General features: G+C 36.1%; 1 protein-coding gene and 1 long non-coding RNA gene across 2 annotated transcripts; both read left to right on the top strand.

The window, feature by feature from the left end:
• Nucleotides 1–4: 4 nt before the first annotated feature.
• LOC102802659 (uncharacterized) lies at nt 5–1,477 on the top strand. The gene has a single exon (XM_006816260.2). It carries the CDS (start codon nt 5–7, stop codon nt 1,475–1,477), a length of 1,473 nt encoding a protein of 490 aa, XP_006816323.2.
• A 258-nt stretch (nt 1,478–1,735) lies between these two features.
• LOC144351818 (uncharacterized) lies at nt 1,736–2,540 on the top strand. The gene is made up of 2 exons (XR_014927916.1): nt 1,736–2,071; nt 2,445–2,540. It is a non-coding gene; the product is annotated as an uncharacterized LOC144351818 (long non-coding RNA).
• Nucleotides 2,541–17,647: the final 15,107 nt, after the last annotated feature.

The following is a 17,647-nucleotide window of genomic DNA, read 5'->3' as shown; positions in this document are numbered from 1 at the left end:
GTGAATGGTGAATGAACAGATGAGAAAGCTAAAGAGGGCAGCAATGTTGAATGCAAAGAAAGCAGTAAATGAAGTATATCTTACAATAGATAATTTGAGAAGCGCAGAAAAATGTATTGTGGCTTATATTCAATGCCAGCATTTTTCTGAGGAGATAGTAGCATTAACGTCAGATCAACCAAGAATTAAACGTACTAGTCATTTGTACAAACTAGACCCGATGATGGAAGATGGACTCATAAGAGTTGGTGGACGCCTAGCGCGTTCAATATTATCATACAGTGCAAAGCACCCAGTTATTCTCCCTAAAGATTCCCCAGTGTCAAACCTTATTTTAGAAGATGTACACAAAGGCGTGGGATACCTTGGTAGAAATACTATGTTGAACAGACTACGACATAAGTACTGGATCATGTGTGCCAATGCAATGGTCAGAAAGGTAGTGTCTAACTGTGTTACCTGTCGAAGTTACAGAGCTAAAGTGGGTGAGCAGAAGATGGCAGACTTGCCTATAGAGCGAATAACACCAGATCACCCACCTTTTACTCACACTGGTGTCGACTACTTCGGACCACTTGAAGTCAAATGGGGCCGTGGTACAGTCAAAAGATATGGAGTAATATTTACATGTATGGCCTCTCGAGCAGTTCATTTGGAAATTGCTCATTCACTGGATACAGACTCCTGCATTAATGCCTTTAGAAGATTTAAAGCTAGGAGGGGCAATGTCAAATCTGTTCGGTCAGATAACGGTACAAATCTTGTTGGTACAAAGCGTGAACTGCAGGCAGAAATCGATAGGTGGAACCATACAAAGATTAGTAGTGCACTCCACCAGGTAGACATAGACTGGAAATTTAATCCGCCAGCTGGCTCTCATTTTGGAGGAATATGGGAAAGGCAAATCAGAACCATAAGGACAATTTTGTTTTCCCTCTTTAAGGAGCAAACAATTCACCTGGATGACGAGGCACTCCAGACACTCCTTTGCGAGGTTGAGTCCATAATAAATGGACGTCCTATTTCAACAGTATCCGAAGATCCCAATGACTTAGAAGCCTTGACACCTAACCACTTATTGTTGCTTCAATCTTACCAAAACTTACCACCTGGAGTCTTTGATAGAAATGATATCTACGCAAGACGTAGATGGCGCCAAGTTCAGTATCTGGCGGATATGTTTTGGAAAAGATGGTTGAGGGAATACTTGCCGCTGCTTCAAGAAAGACAAAAATGGTTACAACCTAAAAGGAATCTTGCCGTAGGAGACATTGTCTTGATTGCAGATAAATCCGTCCCAAGGAATGCATGGCCAATGGGCAAAGTTATTGAGATAATGAAGGACCGGAAAGGTCTAGTGCGAATGGGAAAAGTGAAGACCAAGGCCAATGTTTTATTGCGACCCGTTGACAAACTGTGCTTACTTTTGGAAGTAGATGTAGAAGGTGTCTCTGACAATTCCAAGCCACTGCCATAAAGTATCTGAATTCGATGGCCGGCTTTGTAGTTATTGGGTTGGATGGTACGTGTATTGCCTACCGCGAGCATGATTGCGGCGTGTCTGCGTGGTTCGCATACATGGGTTGCATTGTTGATGTCACTTTTCTGCTCGTGCATGGCTTACTATTTGTGGGACTTGATGCTGAACCATAGAAACACCTTAGTTTAGAAGAATTTTAGAATTTGGCATTTATAAAGTTTTGTGTAATTGTTACGACAGGATCTTCACAATTAAGGGGCCGGAATGTTATGGCCAAAGTTCTGCTTTATTATTTTTACTTAGTCATTGTCACCGAAATGTTATTTTAGGCTCTATAGCCCTATCTTATATTTCACTTAAATGTGCCTTTTGTTAGCTGACGGTATAGCGCCACCTACAGTTCGAGTTACATTTATTACTTTGTTTTGGAGGTAGTAGATAACGAACTCACAGACACTATCTGCTGCCTGAGAGCTGGTAAAGTTATTGATCTTCAAATACTTTTACGTCAAATCGTGTTCAATGAACACAGAAACTACCGAAATACGACTATACTGAGGTCGATTGTGCTTGGGAAGATCTACAAATACGGTATGAAACATTTGATTGCGTTTTTGAGTGATAATTCATGTATTTGCGTGAGGGCATGAAATGTTTATTTACCGATGATGCAATAACATGTGCTTTTAAACCCTGTTCACTTAGTACTTTACTTTGATGATTTCACATTATTCTTGCTCATGATATTTTCATAGATTACGCATGTCTAGTGATTTCTAAGTGATTATTTGATATGTTAGTGATAGATTTCTTGCATGTATTTTTTTGCTGCATTACGTCAGTTGTTTCGCCACTAGATGGCGCTGTCAGTCTACTACTCATTGTCAATTTATAATGCCAAAATGTGTTAGTGTAGAGATGAGACATGGTATTTATTGTTTCTTTTATTTATTTGCTATTTCAGTCAATCGTTCATCATATGTGTACTCGTACTTCATTGCAAAGTTTGGTTGTACTGAGCTATACTTAAAGGAAATAAATTGTCATCAATCATTACGGACATTTGTTTCATTATTGTGAGGAAGACGCATTGACGACGGAGTGACCCAGCTAATCGCCATATGTATCTATAGACATTTTCATGAGCTACCAGTAGAAGACACAAGGCTCTGGAATATGGGTTTATAGACGCTACATAAATTTACCATAGTTTAATTGTATATATAACTTTTGATTCTGAAATAATGAAATAAACTTTATATCTGTAGGTGAGGAGTAATAATACTGTGTGTGGCGGTCTATAGTGAGAGCGCCATCTAAAGTATAGTGTTGGAATAACTTTGTTTATGAATAAGTCTGTGCATCTTTGTGTCGGTCAGCAGGGAAGTTTAGTGTCTTATGTTCGAATTATCTCCGTCTGTGTGGGCAGGTCGATTATCCTGTTAAATCGACTGAATTCCAAAGAATGAACTAAATTGGTTATGGGTGTTGTGTAAATCTGGGGGGCAGTGAAATCGTGTTTGTGTAGAATTTAGTGTGGATCAACCATAGAAGTTTCAGTCAGCTGTTGCCATTGTGGTGAAACCGTGGTTGAACCAAGTATCCCGGTTCTTGTGAGAACTATTGTTAACATTTTAAGTTCTGTACCCCAGTATTAACTGTTTCCAGTAGATTGACTCAATTAATTATGTTGTCCCGTCGAGATTTCAACTAAAGTGTGGAAAAATCCCGTCATTCGCATTACCTGACTTTCTGTTGTCCACAACCAGTCGGACGGACTTGTTTACCGTTCCAGACATCAACCAAACCTTGATTCATGTGAAATTCAGCATCAGGTAGAAAGTGCTGAACTGAACTGGACTGTGACATTTTACTATTGTGTATTTCCCGGATTTACCTTGTAATTAAACTTTTTTTCTATAACTTTAGTCTGCATTCAGTGTAATACCCCTACACTAGCATTGCTATCGTCAGAATCGCACAGTTTCGCTAAAGCCGGCCATTTATATCGCGTGATCGTGGGCGGGCCAAGGAGCTGGCGCCACCAATTAGAGTTGATGTATCATAAATGTGAAGATCGGGGAGCTCATCACAGATCAAAACAATGGCGACGTGTAGACTTTGCGCTGTTTAACAGAGTGTCAAGAACAGAAGGTCTATATTCGTTGACGCGTTTCCAAAATTTCTTATTCCAACTTTGAAAATTGTTTGTGAGGAAGTGAATGAGGACGATGGGATGTCTAAATATTTGTGCAAACTCTGTTTTATTCAACTGAGAAAACTGTACAACCTGATAACATATCGACTTGCCCGATTCGATCTCTCTTGCAACACAGTCAAGGGACTGTTTTTGCAACACACGCGCCATTTGCCTCAGATACAGCTCTAAGTACTTTCTTTCGATGATCAGTAAGCTCGTTCATAGGAAGGGCTAGCCATTTAAATTTTACCAAGTAATGTGTAGTTTATTTCGCGAGTTCTGATTGGGTGATGCCATTGAGCCGAAGTGAATTCTATGAACGTTTGAGGGCGTGCGACATACTGTAAATCATAGTGAAATCTGCCAAAGGGTAATGTTGACGCTTCGGCCGAATAAATGGTTCTTGCCTGGCGAAGATGTGGCATTGCGTACCATTATCAAGCTAGTATGGTTTTCCGTTTTGCATGCTATTTCCTTATCAATAATTATTTTGTGTCAGATATACATTCATTTAGTCCAGTGTGCTTGACCTGGATTGTGTATTTTACTGTACATAAATATTGTGACTACCATTTCTTTTTATTGATCCGGTGAATAATATTACTGAATACTCAAGTTACCTTAAATTGTGTCATTTTGGTATTCACTTAAACCAAACTATTTCTGACGTATCCTATTGTTAGTTGATACTTGTAATGTTGCATGCAAAATTTAGAACTTGGACCTGCCTTGCATATTTAAAACATTCTGTATTTTGGATGTCTTCAGTACTCAGTAGTTGAACTGAACTGAATAGTTATTTTAGTATTAAATACTTACCTATTTACTCTTGTTTATAAATACTTGAATATACTGTTTCAGTAATCGTGTAGAAGTTATTTGTACTTCCTTACTGTTACGCTATTGTAGATGACTTCATTGGTTGTGTATTATTTGAGACAATAATAATGATGACAATAATCCTAGTATTTTACAGTTAAGCCAGTGTATACTGTTGCATTCAGCACGTCATTGTTACTGTAAGACTAGATAAGTAATCTTTTCAATTATATTAACTTTAAAGTATTTTCCTTTTATTTTACTTTATCTGTATTTAACAACTATGTGCTAGTCTCTGTGATTACTAGCCTATACTTCTTCAGCCTTAGTACAGTGCAAGGAACGAATGTGGTATGCGACTTCTTGACTTCTTTCCACAACGAACGTTCGTCTTTATTTAATACTGATCCAAGTAATTCCTAAATGTGAGTGAAGATGATATTGTATTCACGTTACCAGATGGTATACCATCTGTCAAATCAATTGTATATATTTAAAACAGACAGGAACAAAAAGCAAAACTTGTTGGAGCAATCAGGTGAAAAGCAGTTGAAATATTTAGGGCATGTTTTGGGAGAAGAAGCACGGGGCAAATTGAAGGAAAAAGAGTTTGAATAAGACTAAGGCTCACTTTCATAACATTTCCAGTCTTTTGGACAACAGAGAATTGTGGAGAACCAACCCCGCCGGCGTTCTGGCAGAACAGGGTACTTAGAATAAGATCATGTTCCAAATACGTTCCTTGTAAATAATTTGTTGGAACAGTATAACGTCTTAATCCGGTGTATAATGATAAAATGCAAAATCAAATGTTAATTGTATACTATGATATAAAAGGTTGCGTTTTAACACACAATATTCCAGCTTACCATACAAAGACAATAACCACTGATGCGCATAAACGAAGTAGGCAGGACTACAAAACGTAAATAACCATATACACTGACGTTGACATAATTAAGAACATCCAATATCACCGTATAATATTGACGTTGAAATATCACATATAAGAATGCTGTGGTTGAATTAAGTATGTTCACAATAGATCAATTACTTGCTAAATCTACTTATCAGATACAATTTGTCCATAGCGACCGGCGTTACGAACTTTGACAGACTATAACAATATTCACCAACTTTTTATTTATGTCAACACATTCAACTGAAATAAACATAAAAGAATGGCAAAGAATCTATAACAAGTTCAAAAATAAATAATGTTAACGATAACATATTTAATTTAAAATTTAAGCACGTAAAATGATTATATTCGGTATTAAAAGAAGTAAAACTTTCAACATTTGGGGCATTATATTTTTAACGAGGAATTAATTGTCGCCCTTGCATTTAACTATCTAAATTATACGCCAAAAATATTCTCATATTCCCAAATTAAATTTTGTAACTCTCACACCCAAATTATATCGTGAAAATAAGAATGTCCTTGTTTCAAATTGTTTTCTGAAGCCCAAACTTTGTACTTTTGATTCCAACAATTTATTTGCATTGTTGAATACTGTGTTAGCATTTTTCCGAGTGTTTGTAGCAGATATTACGAATGTCCAGTTCCCATATGTATGAGAAACAGACATCGCACATTTAGTAGTTAATGGTAATAAACTGTTCAGGTTTTAATGTAAATTGAAATGGTTGTCGTCATATTGTCATATGAGAGCGCCCTCGCGAGCTCGTTATTTATATATCACATCTCACTCAATAACAACCACCTCACTATACACGATAGATATATGTTTAGGTTGCAGGATGTAGCCAACAGTCAAAATATGTATTTAACTCATTTGCACAAACGCAAATCCTAAATTTAAAACCGCCAAAACTAATATTCACAATAATAAAGTGATAACAATAAAATAAGAATAAACATAAACAATTCAGCGAAACGGATACCCGAGGACAACTTCAAAACTGCAAACAAAATCGGTCTCGATCAACACTATTGCATAAATTATTAAATATATATATATATATATATATATATATATATATATATATATATATATATATATATATATATATATATATATATATATATATATATATATATATATATATATATATATATATATATATATATATATTTCGGTTATAAAATTGTTATGCTTTTAATTACATGTCGTATCTATATACATTCACTGTTCAACTTTAAAAAGTATATAGGTTTTCGAAATGGTTATTTAGTTATTTTACTGTCATTTTTCAAATAATATGTATGCATATTTTTCAACAAATAGCTAAGCAATATTTAGACCATTTAAAATACATTTCCACGAGCAAATATGAGCTTCTTGTCGATGTTAATAATATAAATACATTGCTAGGTCGAATAAATATATCTACAATCAACAAATAAATTATACGCGAATCCTTATTCACAAATATAAGAAAAAACTATATAACATATAAAATGAAAGCAGATAATATAATGGTATTTTCATTGTATTTCTAAAGATTTGTGGGAATATTTTGATGATTCTATTAAACATCAAATAGCAATACATTATTCAGCAGACCACTGTGCCTTGAGTGTACTTTGTCATTCAACGCCGAGGCCTCAATCAGTGATCTTCGCTTCTGTAATGTTATTCGAACTGTTGTATATCCACGGGCAATAACAAATATATCACAATTATCTTCAATAAACGATATTGTATTTAACTTGTGATTTGGTTCATGGTAGTAGTAGTTCATGGTAGTTCATGGTAAAAAAATAAACACAATGTAAATAGAACGAATAATCATATTCCTTAATGGGTTACTCCACTGATACACCAAATTAAAGTACGGATTTCATACTGCACATTCCACAGACACGTAAAGTTACAAATGTCACGCAATATTGAAGACAATATGTACGGCCAGTGCTGTTACTTTTATCAACTCACGAATGCACATATAATGTAATAATTATTGGGTTGATTGGTCTACGTACAAATACATAACATGCGAAAGTAGTTATAACAAAGCAAATAATCACACGACATACGTGGTATGTTCAGTATACAAAAACTAAATGTATTATCGTAGTGACATATACACAAATGGTCTATTAACAATTGAAATATGATACATGTTGCTTTGCTGAGTGTACAACATGGCAGATTATTTATCAGAAAACAGGTGATGTATATATTTCATGGAAATATGCAAATGACTTGAATCAAGATGCATCTCTTCCTCAATTGATGGAGACAAATAAGAGCAATTGAAACGGAAAAACGATTTCATATATGTATCATCATATTCCAAAATAAATTGCATTTTCATGTTCACTGAATGTGTTAACGTAGCGAGAGGGGGAAAAACTAGAAAAAAAAAACATTTTTCTAAAAATCCCGGATTATGCAACCTTATATTGCGTACTTTCTTCATATTTGGTCCGAATTTACAGTGCGCGATGCATTTATTGAGTAATTTCAATTTATTCCCGGAAACTCAGTTGTAGGTGAACCCGTCCTTCATGCATTTACATATCATGTTGAGTGACGGACTGAAGACAAAGGATTTAATTTGCATACTGATTTGTTGACCATCAGGCTTTATTATATCCTGTGTGATCTATAAGTAGTATCTGTTACGCGATCATCGCGATCGAAGCACAAACAAACATTACACAATAGTATTTCAAGCTTTTCTTGGTGTTTTAATAACCTAATATATCATGGGAAGGAGTTCTAAGATGAAAAAAAAATGGCCGCCGAAAAATGTCCGACGCCGTTAAAAGATATCTAACTGTAAGTGACCTGGGCTCATATTATAGTCAGCCCGCAGAGTGGAATCAAAAATGTAACTCCGTGACTGACATTTTTTCTGCGTAGAAAAGCAGTGCAACAAGTAAACGATGTTGAAAAATTCAAAGTACAGAGTTGCATACAAGTTGCGTAATTACAGTACCGTCGGATATAAGTTTACTAGATCGACGCTCGGAGCACGAACGAAAAAGGTTGCTAATTTAACGCGCAAGTTCAGTGCGTGAATTGGGGTCAAACTTCGGTTAAAACACACACTTGATGTCAGCATCGCGCGCAGCAAGTTTCACAAAGAAGTACTTGAATTTCGATGTCACTGATCACTCAGTTATCGCATCGTGTATTGTGTCATGTCATGTCCATGATGCACCCCGTTTCGACATTGGCTTGCTTTTCCTTCTTAGTGCATGTTCTTGTTCACGTAAAATGTGACCTCTCACCAACGTATTAAAACACTTTGAATTTATACTTTGCATGATTATATTTGGTCAACGCGAAACATTATTTTTTCTAAACATTTTCTGAGACCATTTTTATCAGTGCAGGGTTATTTTTCAGACAAGATGGGCTTCGTAATATCTGCCATAACATCGCCCGGGCGATCTTTTGGTCCACATTTTTCTAAAAAAATAATCGAATCCTCCATAAGATCGCCCGGGGCGGGGTATCGGCCGAATCCGGTAGTGCTGACTTAGAGCTAACTGATTATAACAAATCCGATAACGGTACACACTCCATAAGCTGAGAGTAATGCAAACATATCTGTACTTGAAGGCATGTATATCACGTAAGTAAATATATGCTGTCATGAAGGCCCGTCCTATGTTTAGAGAACCGATTGTACTGTTGACGCTGTTCAACATAACAAAAGGACTTGAACAAATTAATTGCGCGGTACGCCATCTTGCTCAAGTTAGCACCCACTTTCGACGAAACTGCTAAGTTTTGTCACGTTTTAGGAAACAATCAACCAATCTTTCACAATCTAACATTCCACGCATATCAGATACTTGTATATTTACAAATTATGATCGAAATGGTAGACATTTTGTCATTAGTTAGCTGTTTATCTGTTGCCAAATTCGAAAAAAACGTTTTATTGAATTTTTACTGAAACTAATTTTTGACTATCATAACTATTGAAGATGTCATCTTTCAACACTTTTCTCTACGCTAACGATGTACAAATTACACAATCTATTCGCCACAAAATGGGCTAAAATATGATGTCTAATGGACGTTTATGTGAGCCGTCGACGTTGAGTTACGGCCTTGGGAACAGAAACACGTTCGTAAAATTTAGTCCATGAAGTTCAACAGGCTCTATCTCTCTAACTATGGGACACATACACATTTCGAGACGCATTCTCAAAGATCATTGTCCTATAAAGCAACAGTGAAAAGATCAGATACATAGAAAAAAGGAACACCGAGAAACGGCCAATCCCGCAAAAAAACTCTCCGTTTAGGAGGTTAACGGGAACGATCGTAACTTAATCCCCTGAGCAAATATCAATACGAAACATACATGATCATATTCTGCTATATCTCAGCTTTCTGAAAACATATACATTGCCATAACTGCATGCATAGTAACTGGTGAGGAAAGTCCTAAACTCCATTAAACTATAAATTATGTTTCCCCTCTCGCTACTTTAATACATCTATATTTGCGTTGTATGTGAACATCTATATTTCTACCCATTTACAATTCATAGTTAACATATATAATATAGCATTACTTACTCACAACCATTCTCATCACTGTTATCCATACAATCAAGGACGGTATCACAGACCCACTCATTGCCAATACAGTAACCATTGCCACAATAATATTTACTAGGGCCACACACATGATCTAGGGGTATGAACATGTATTCTTAGATCATTATAATGTAGGACTTTAAATACAGTTTTGAATTGGCAATATTCCACGCTACTGTGAAAAATCAAATTCGTATCTCATATTGTATTGCATTTCATTTAGTGTATTATTCCTTGTTCATTGTACTTTGTTGAAATCCCTATACAATAATCTATTTTGATTAGTGGATGTATATGTCAGTGATTATCATCTCGTTATATATGTGACAGTAATTGTTAAGCAGAATATTGAATTACGGAAAAGTTTAGATTTGGTCTTTATTTAATAAACATATAATCACAAACCTAACAATCAATAATGATGACTGTTGTGTTGTGTTGTTTTGTTTATTACGTACAGTTAATCGTACGGGTGGACTTAAATCTCGCGGGATTTGTAATACGCTGATCACAAATATTCAAATTAAGGACATACGAAACGGAATATTAAATCATGAAAAGTTTTGTTTATTTAATAAACATTTAATAAGAGATCTGAAACTCAATAAGTCAATTACGATGAACTTCTTGTTCATTGCGTATACGAGTGGACTTTAGTTTCTTGACATGTGTTATATATGTGACTGTTTCTTCAAAGTTGTTTATCTGAATAGACCTCGAAACTAAACCCCTCATAGAATAGGTGTTATAGGAATCGACTACCAAAACGAAAAGTGTGTAAATTACATGTAAACGAACAAAAACTAGTTTTTATTAATATGCATGCCGAACGCTAATCTGTATGTGAAAACAACTTCGGTGATTTGAAATCTAGATACGACAAATACTGTAACTGGCTACAAATCTACATAGATACAACAAACAGAAATAAACACACGACCGGAATAGTTATTGAAATGACCAAAAGTGGTAACAATAATTAAAACGACATACCACAATCGATCTCATCAGCATTGTCATCACAGTTACTAACACCATTGCAAACATCTGATAATGGTATACATTTAGTCCCATCACATGTGAATTCAGTTACACTGCACCCTGGTAATAGCAACAATTAAAAAATATATTTAAAGTTAAAATCACCAGAATATATATGATTAATATGTGTGCAAGCATTCCCATCCGATCCGAATTATCAGGTCATAGTGTTCAGTTGTAATAATATTTCAATTAGATTACAGCGAAATAATGCAGTATACATTCAGTGGTATGCTTGTGTTCGTGTATTCACCGCAGCATTGCCAAACTATCCTCTGATAATCGAACAGGACGTGGTACCAACCAACCAATGAGACCTCGTAGATGTAGGACACATTATTACAAAGTTGCGGTGACATGCTGTATATTAACACTTACATGAACACTGCGGACCATACTCGTCAGAGCCATCTCGGCAGTCGATACCACGATCACACACAAACACGTCGGGAACACAATACAGCCCGTCCATACACTGAAAATTTCCTTCACCACAACCTAGAAAAATAACCATCATTTGGAATATTTGTAGGTGCTGGTGATAAATACTATTTCACACTAAACATAAAATGATAACAGTTGATATTTTGATGGTGCTTTTAATACATACCATTGCAATAAGCCTCGTCATAAGGGTGATTACAGTCAGTACTGCCATCACACATGCGGTATAAATCTATACAAGCTTCACGCTGACATTTGAACTGGTCCATCGTACATCCTAATCAATTAAAACTAACTTTGTATCAAAATTTAATTATACACGCAATGGTTTCATAACAACACTTACGTCGAAACTGACATCGTATGTAATGTAACAGTAGTCAGTTTGGAGGAAATTATCCTATGCATATATATATATATGTAAAGACAATGTCATTATAAAATATCCAATTTACTATACAAATTATTCGAGTTAATTTATCAGCACTTCTGAAGTGAAGTGCTATCGTAAGGTGTCACGTAAATAAAGGTTATTTTAGCTTGAACTATTTGAAAATACATTTCATGACAACTACATGGTAACAATAACATGAGTGATATAGCGCGATGTTTTTCAGTTGCCTCTACTAACCCATTCATAAAAGAAAAACCTTACAAACAATGTATCCAATTGCCCTGAACAATATAGCGTAGCAGTATGTTAAAGATTGGTCAATGTTTGCTTGTAAACACGTACATGAAATATTCAATATATGTTGATGTTTCACCAAAGAATACTCATTCAAGGTGATCAATATTTGAAGTGTTCATACTAATAAAATGCGTCTAAATGCAAGTGCAATTTGGTCTTATGAACATTGCGCTACAGTAGCAGTGAAAGCTTCTTTGAATATCGCAATATGCAAACTCGTACTGTTATGTTGGTATGTTCGTCAGGATAATAGTATATATGGCTTGAATTATAGATATATCTGGAATGACTATTGTTAAGAAATATAATGTGGTTTTTACTCTCCTACAGACGCCGTCCATCTCTTTTGACTAATAATTGGAAATGACGGGCCAACCACCTAGAAAAAAATTGTGTGCTGGACAATTTTTATATAAACGCAAAAAACATGCTCGTATATATAGTTATGACATTTCCAGTGCCACCGAAAATATACTATCCAATTGAATACATTTTTGTCTGCATTTTTTATTAGTATAGTGCTTTACTCAATATTAAATTGTGTTTCTCATTTCCATATTAGTAAGGTCAATATTCATAACTAGAACATATGTCCTTAGCAGTGAAATTCAAATCAAAGCAATGTTAAAAATTATGTTCTTATCCGGGTCTTCTTGAATATCAATATGTGTTTTGTCGTCCAATTGACGTTATGCATAACTCCAACAGGCAATATTGTTGCCTGATAACAGCAGTGATTCCCAATGTTATTTCACTGCTTTTGAACTTACATCTGTTTTATTTTGGAAGAGAAATGCAAATCTAATTCTAATTCATAACAATTTGCATCACCAGAAAATATCGTATACCTTTTTAGAAGTTGTGAATAAGTGTTGTTTAGATAATATGACACAGCACGGTATTATATTGAACAAACCTGTGTAGTTACATATCTTTAATATTTGCATTTACACCACAGCTACTCAAAGATGATAACTACTAGTAATTCAATTGTCACTTACTGTCACAGTTAATTTCGTCAGAGTAATCCCGACAATCTAACAGATCGTCACAATAATAATGAATCGGTATGCATCCTCCGTCGTCACATGTGAACTCATTGAAAGCACATTCTACTTTTTTAAACATAGTATGGGATAAAATAGGAGAGATTATACGTACACAAAAATGCATTTTTTTGATATGATGTTGGTTATATGTCATCGACTAGCCGTTTACGTCGAGACTATGAAACAGATTAAACTGGAATGCCTGAAAGCGTTACCTTGACAACCAACTTCATCTGAATCGTCATTGCAGTTGTTGATTCCATTACATCGGAAACCCGATGGGATACAATGGCCATTACTACATTGGAACTGAGTTGATAAACAAGCTGAAATAATAGTAATGCATGTGGTAATTGTAGATTGATTTGATTATTATTTTTCTGTTTTAATGATGGGTCAATACTAGTTTATTATAAATATAGTGGCCGAAGACAGGAAACAGTACTATCTACGCGTGCATGTTCGTATTTGCACTGGCTTTACATAAAACTCAATTTCATCACAAGCTAGTGGAGTGAAACTATGTTAATATCGTCAGGGTAATCCCTACAATCAAACAGATTGTCACAATAATATGGAAGCGGTATGCATCCTCCATCGTCACATGTGAACTCATCGAAAGCACATTCTAATTTTATAAACATAGTATGGGATGAAATAAGACAGATTATGCATACAAAAAATGCATTTTTGGGTATGACATTGGTTATATGTCATCGACTAGCCGTTTACGTCGGAACTATGAAACAGATTAAACCGGAATGCCTGAAAGGGTTACCTTGACAACCTACTTCATCTGAATCGTCATTGCAGTTGTTCACTCCATCACATCGTAAAACCGATGGGATACAGTGGCCATTACTATATTGAAACTGAGTAGATAAACAAGCTAAAATAATAGTAATACATGTGGTAATAGATTGATTTGATTATTTTTTTTTTTCATTTTTTTTTCTGTTTCAATTATGGATCAATACTAGCTTATTATAAAGATGGTGGGCGAAGACAGGAAACAGTACTATCTACGCGTGCATGTGCATTTGCACCGGCTCTACATAAAACTCAATTTCATCACAAATTGACTCCCCCACAATGTCAAAATGAAGATGGCGAGACTGAGAAGAAGCGAGAGGAGTGACACTATGTCAAGACGATATGATGTTGTGCAAGCAAGGCAACAAAAAGCAATTCTCTCCGTCCAGTAACGATGAAGCTACCACCAATATTGCAACACTGCATACGTTATTTAATATAATGACATGATTGCAAAATTTTGGGAGTGTGCAAGTTAACATTCAGCAACTTGAACAGGTGGGATAAAACGTTTCGTGGTATTCTTGATCACCATGCTTAAAAGCACCAACATAAAAATGTTTCATTGATGTCAGTGTGTGAAGATAAATATTAATGAAAGATCGAATTATTATACACGTTTATTAAGCTCACCGACTGTTGTGGGAATTGGGTGTGTATCCATAGTCACAATAGAAGATATCGACGAGGTGGTGTCAGCAAAGTTTGCAGATGGTTCTGTCTTCGCTGTTTCCATATGCGAGTACCACGGTGGACGAGTCTTATTGTATCTATATGTAGTGCCTGATATGTTGCTGATAGATTGGGAATTCACTGTATCAGTATCGGGAACTAAGGTATTTGACTCAGTAGTTGCCCATTCCGTTGGGTTCATCGTTTTTTCCACATACGTTCTATGAGTCGGGTGTTCATACGGCGTACTTAATTCGATATGGATGTGTTGCCTCTTAGTAACAGGAAACGGAGTTCGCATAGAATGAACCCTTCCACCTATAGTTGGATGGAGAGTCAATTGTGAATATGTTTACGTGAACAAAAACCACTTAAAAACTACATTTTATTCAACAAAGAATAATTAAGTATTTAGTCCAGTCAACTATTTTCTAGATGTGGAATGTAAATGTGTTTGGATTATTTCATAACCGTCTACGTGTGTTACATTACTTCTTACTTCTGAGTGTTTATGATCTAACTACATTGTTCCACATGTGATCAAAATTCCAAACTATAAACATGTTAGCTAGAATCGATGTGTTGTATTTAATAGTAGTTTTAGCTTTTAACAGTTTTGAGCTTAAACATTGACATATAGCATGGTTGTAGTTTCACATCTCAGAATAATGTACACACTGTTTGCATTGAATACTACCCAGTTTTTAAAAGGCAAAACAAGGTGTGGTGCTATGTTAATGACATCACAAATACTGTACCTCTTTTTATGTTGATATCGATGAAATATAATCCAACTCCAATCCCAATTGAGAAAATAAATAAAAAAGAAAACGTCTTCAGTATACGCTTAGACCTTGCTTGTAAAAACTCATTAGTGTATATGGTTTGGTCCGTCATTGTGGATGGTCTGTGCTAAAACAGGTTCCTGTTATCGAGTATTCCGTCACTGTAATATAATCGTGTTATACATTGTCATGAAAGTTGTGACAGTATAGCTGGGCGGATTGACATCTGTTCAAACAAATGCAGCTTTTTAATGATTGGACATTTATAATTAGATATACTCGTATACAGATCCCTAATTTATTATTCATTAACATTATGAATGTTTGAAATATGTTAATTAGATGACGATGATGATATGTGCCTTTATAAATGTGCATGGTATATATAAAATTATTTGGATAATGACATTCCACATTCAGTTGCGGTCGGATTATAATAAACATACTTTGAGAATATTCGACTATAACAGTGACATTCTATTAAGTGATTGGTGAACCAGTTTCAGCTTTGATAGATGCTATAGATTTGTAAAGCGACATGGGTTTATATATTGCCCAGTATGATATAGATGGGTCACATTATTTATTATTAACTGAAAATTGTTATGTTTCTAACATATTTTTTGTAGTAGAGCAAAGAAATCAAGATGGTTGTTTTTGTAATATAAGTGTATGCGTCATATCTTATTGAAGTAATAATAATCATAGTAAATTGATACTAATGTGTTTTAAGTATCCATATCCACAGTGGCGGTATATCTTCAGAGGGATTGATGATTGAAAATCGTCGTCTTGAATTACAATTCAAGATGGTATGATCTGTGATAAAAATGTTTAAAGGAACCAGTCCATATTTAATCATGATGTAACGAAAATCCAGTTGCAAACTGGAGTAATGACATTACAGTAAATGTACAAGAACAAATGAGTTGTGTCAGAATGTGAAATTAAGGTTATTATCAGAATGGCAACTGGCTAGGAGTTTCAATGGTGGGTTACAAGGCTGACCTAAAACCAACAATCGCCGGAAGGACTAGTCCATTTCTTCCAAACGATGGACAAAAAGTCAGCTGCCTGGCCAACAGAGGGATGTCATGGATCTCCCTTCCACTACACCAATCAGTGTATGCAGGTCATTTCGAGGCATATGCTGCGTTGGTGGGATCCCCGTTTGCCCTGGCCAGGATGTTGGTAGCCCACACAGAAAAGTCTGAGTCAGTCAACTGAAAGCCTCAATGTGTATATGTGGTACAACGCTGGGCTTAAAGGCAGTGCAGTGCAGATCTGGAAGTCTGGAAGCACCCCTGGTGTTTGACTAACATTTCCAACAGCAGTGGGCGGCACCCACGTCAAAGTGCAGATGCGCTCCTGTCGAAGTTGCTCCAGTACCCTATGAATAGCATGAAGGAAGGAAAGGCATACACGTCCATGTGGGTCCACGGGGTTGACAAAGTGTACCTGGCCCAGGCTCCTGGAGTCGGCAGGTGTGTTGTGTACGTCGGTCGGGAGCTTGGTGTTCTGGGGTGAGGTGAATAGGTCTAACCTTGGGCTGTCCCACCGCCGAAACAGTCAGGGGTATCCGCCACTCCGCGTTCTGGAGTTGAGCCACCACAAGAGGGCATCAACTTGACTGTTTCGCGGCCCCGGAAGGTTTATGTGGCTAGCTCCACATGTATTGCAGGTACCAAAGGAGAATTTGCACTGCTAGAACTGACAGCGATGGGAATCTGCTCCCCCTTCTTGTCACTAAAAGGGACCACTGCTGTGTTGTCCATGCGAAGCAAGACTCTGTGGTCTTGAACTATGGGTAGAAAGATGAATCTGTGCTAAGCACAGTTTTTCCAGTTTCAGCCAGTTGATATGGAAGCTCTGAATCTAACACAGGAGCCATATTTTCCATTGGGTGTGGTCGTCCAATAGGTGCGCTCCCTAACATGTGAGTAAGGCATCTGTTTCCAGAGTCATAGCCAATGGCGAGTGGGTCCAAGGTGACCGCCTGCTTGAGGTAAGCACTTGACTATTTGGGCGACCAACTGGGCAAATTGAGGAAGTCACTTTCTCACTGGATGTATTGGTATAATGTGCTGCTGTGCAGGCTAACAAGTAGAAATTAGAACAT

Source organism: Saccoglossus kowalevskii, chromosome 20 (assembly GCF_978046115.1).
Source record: "Saccoglossus kowalevskii chromosome 20, keSacKowa6.1, whole genome shotgun sequence".
NCBI lineage: Eukaryota > Metazoa > Hemichordata > Enteropneusta > Harrimaniidae > Saccoglossus > Saccoglossus kowalevskii.
This window is presented reverse-complemented; position numbering and strand designations above follow the sequence as displayed.

Bases quoted from the DNA above. Each gene is read 5' to 3' on its own strand.
- LOC102802659 (XM_006816260.2), top strand. From the start codon at position 5: ATGGTGAATGAACAGATGAGAAAGCTAAAGAGGGCAGCAATGTTGAAT.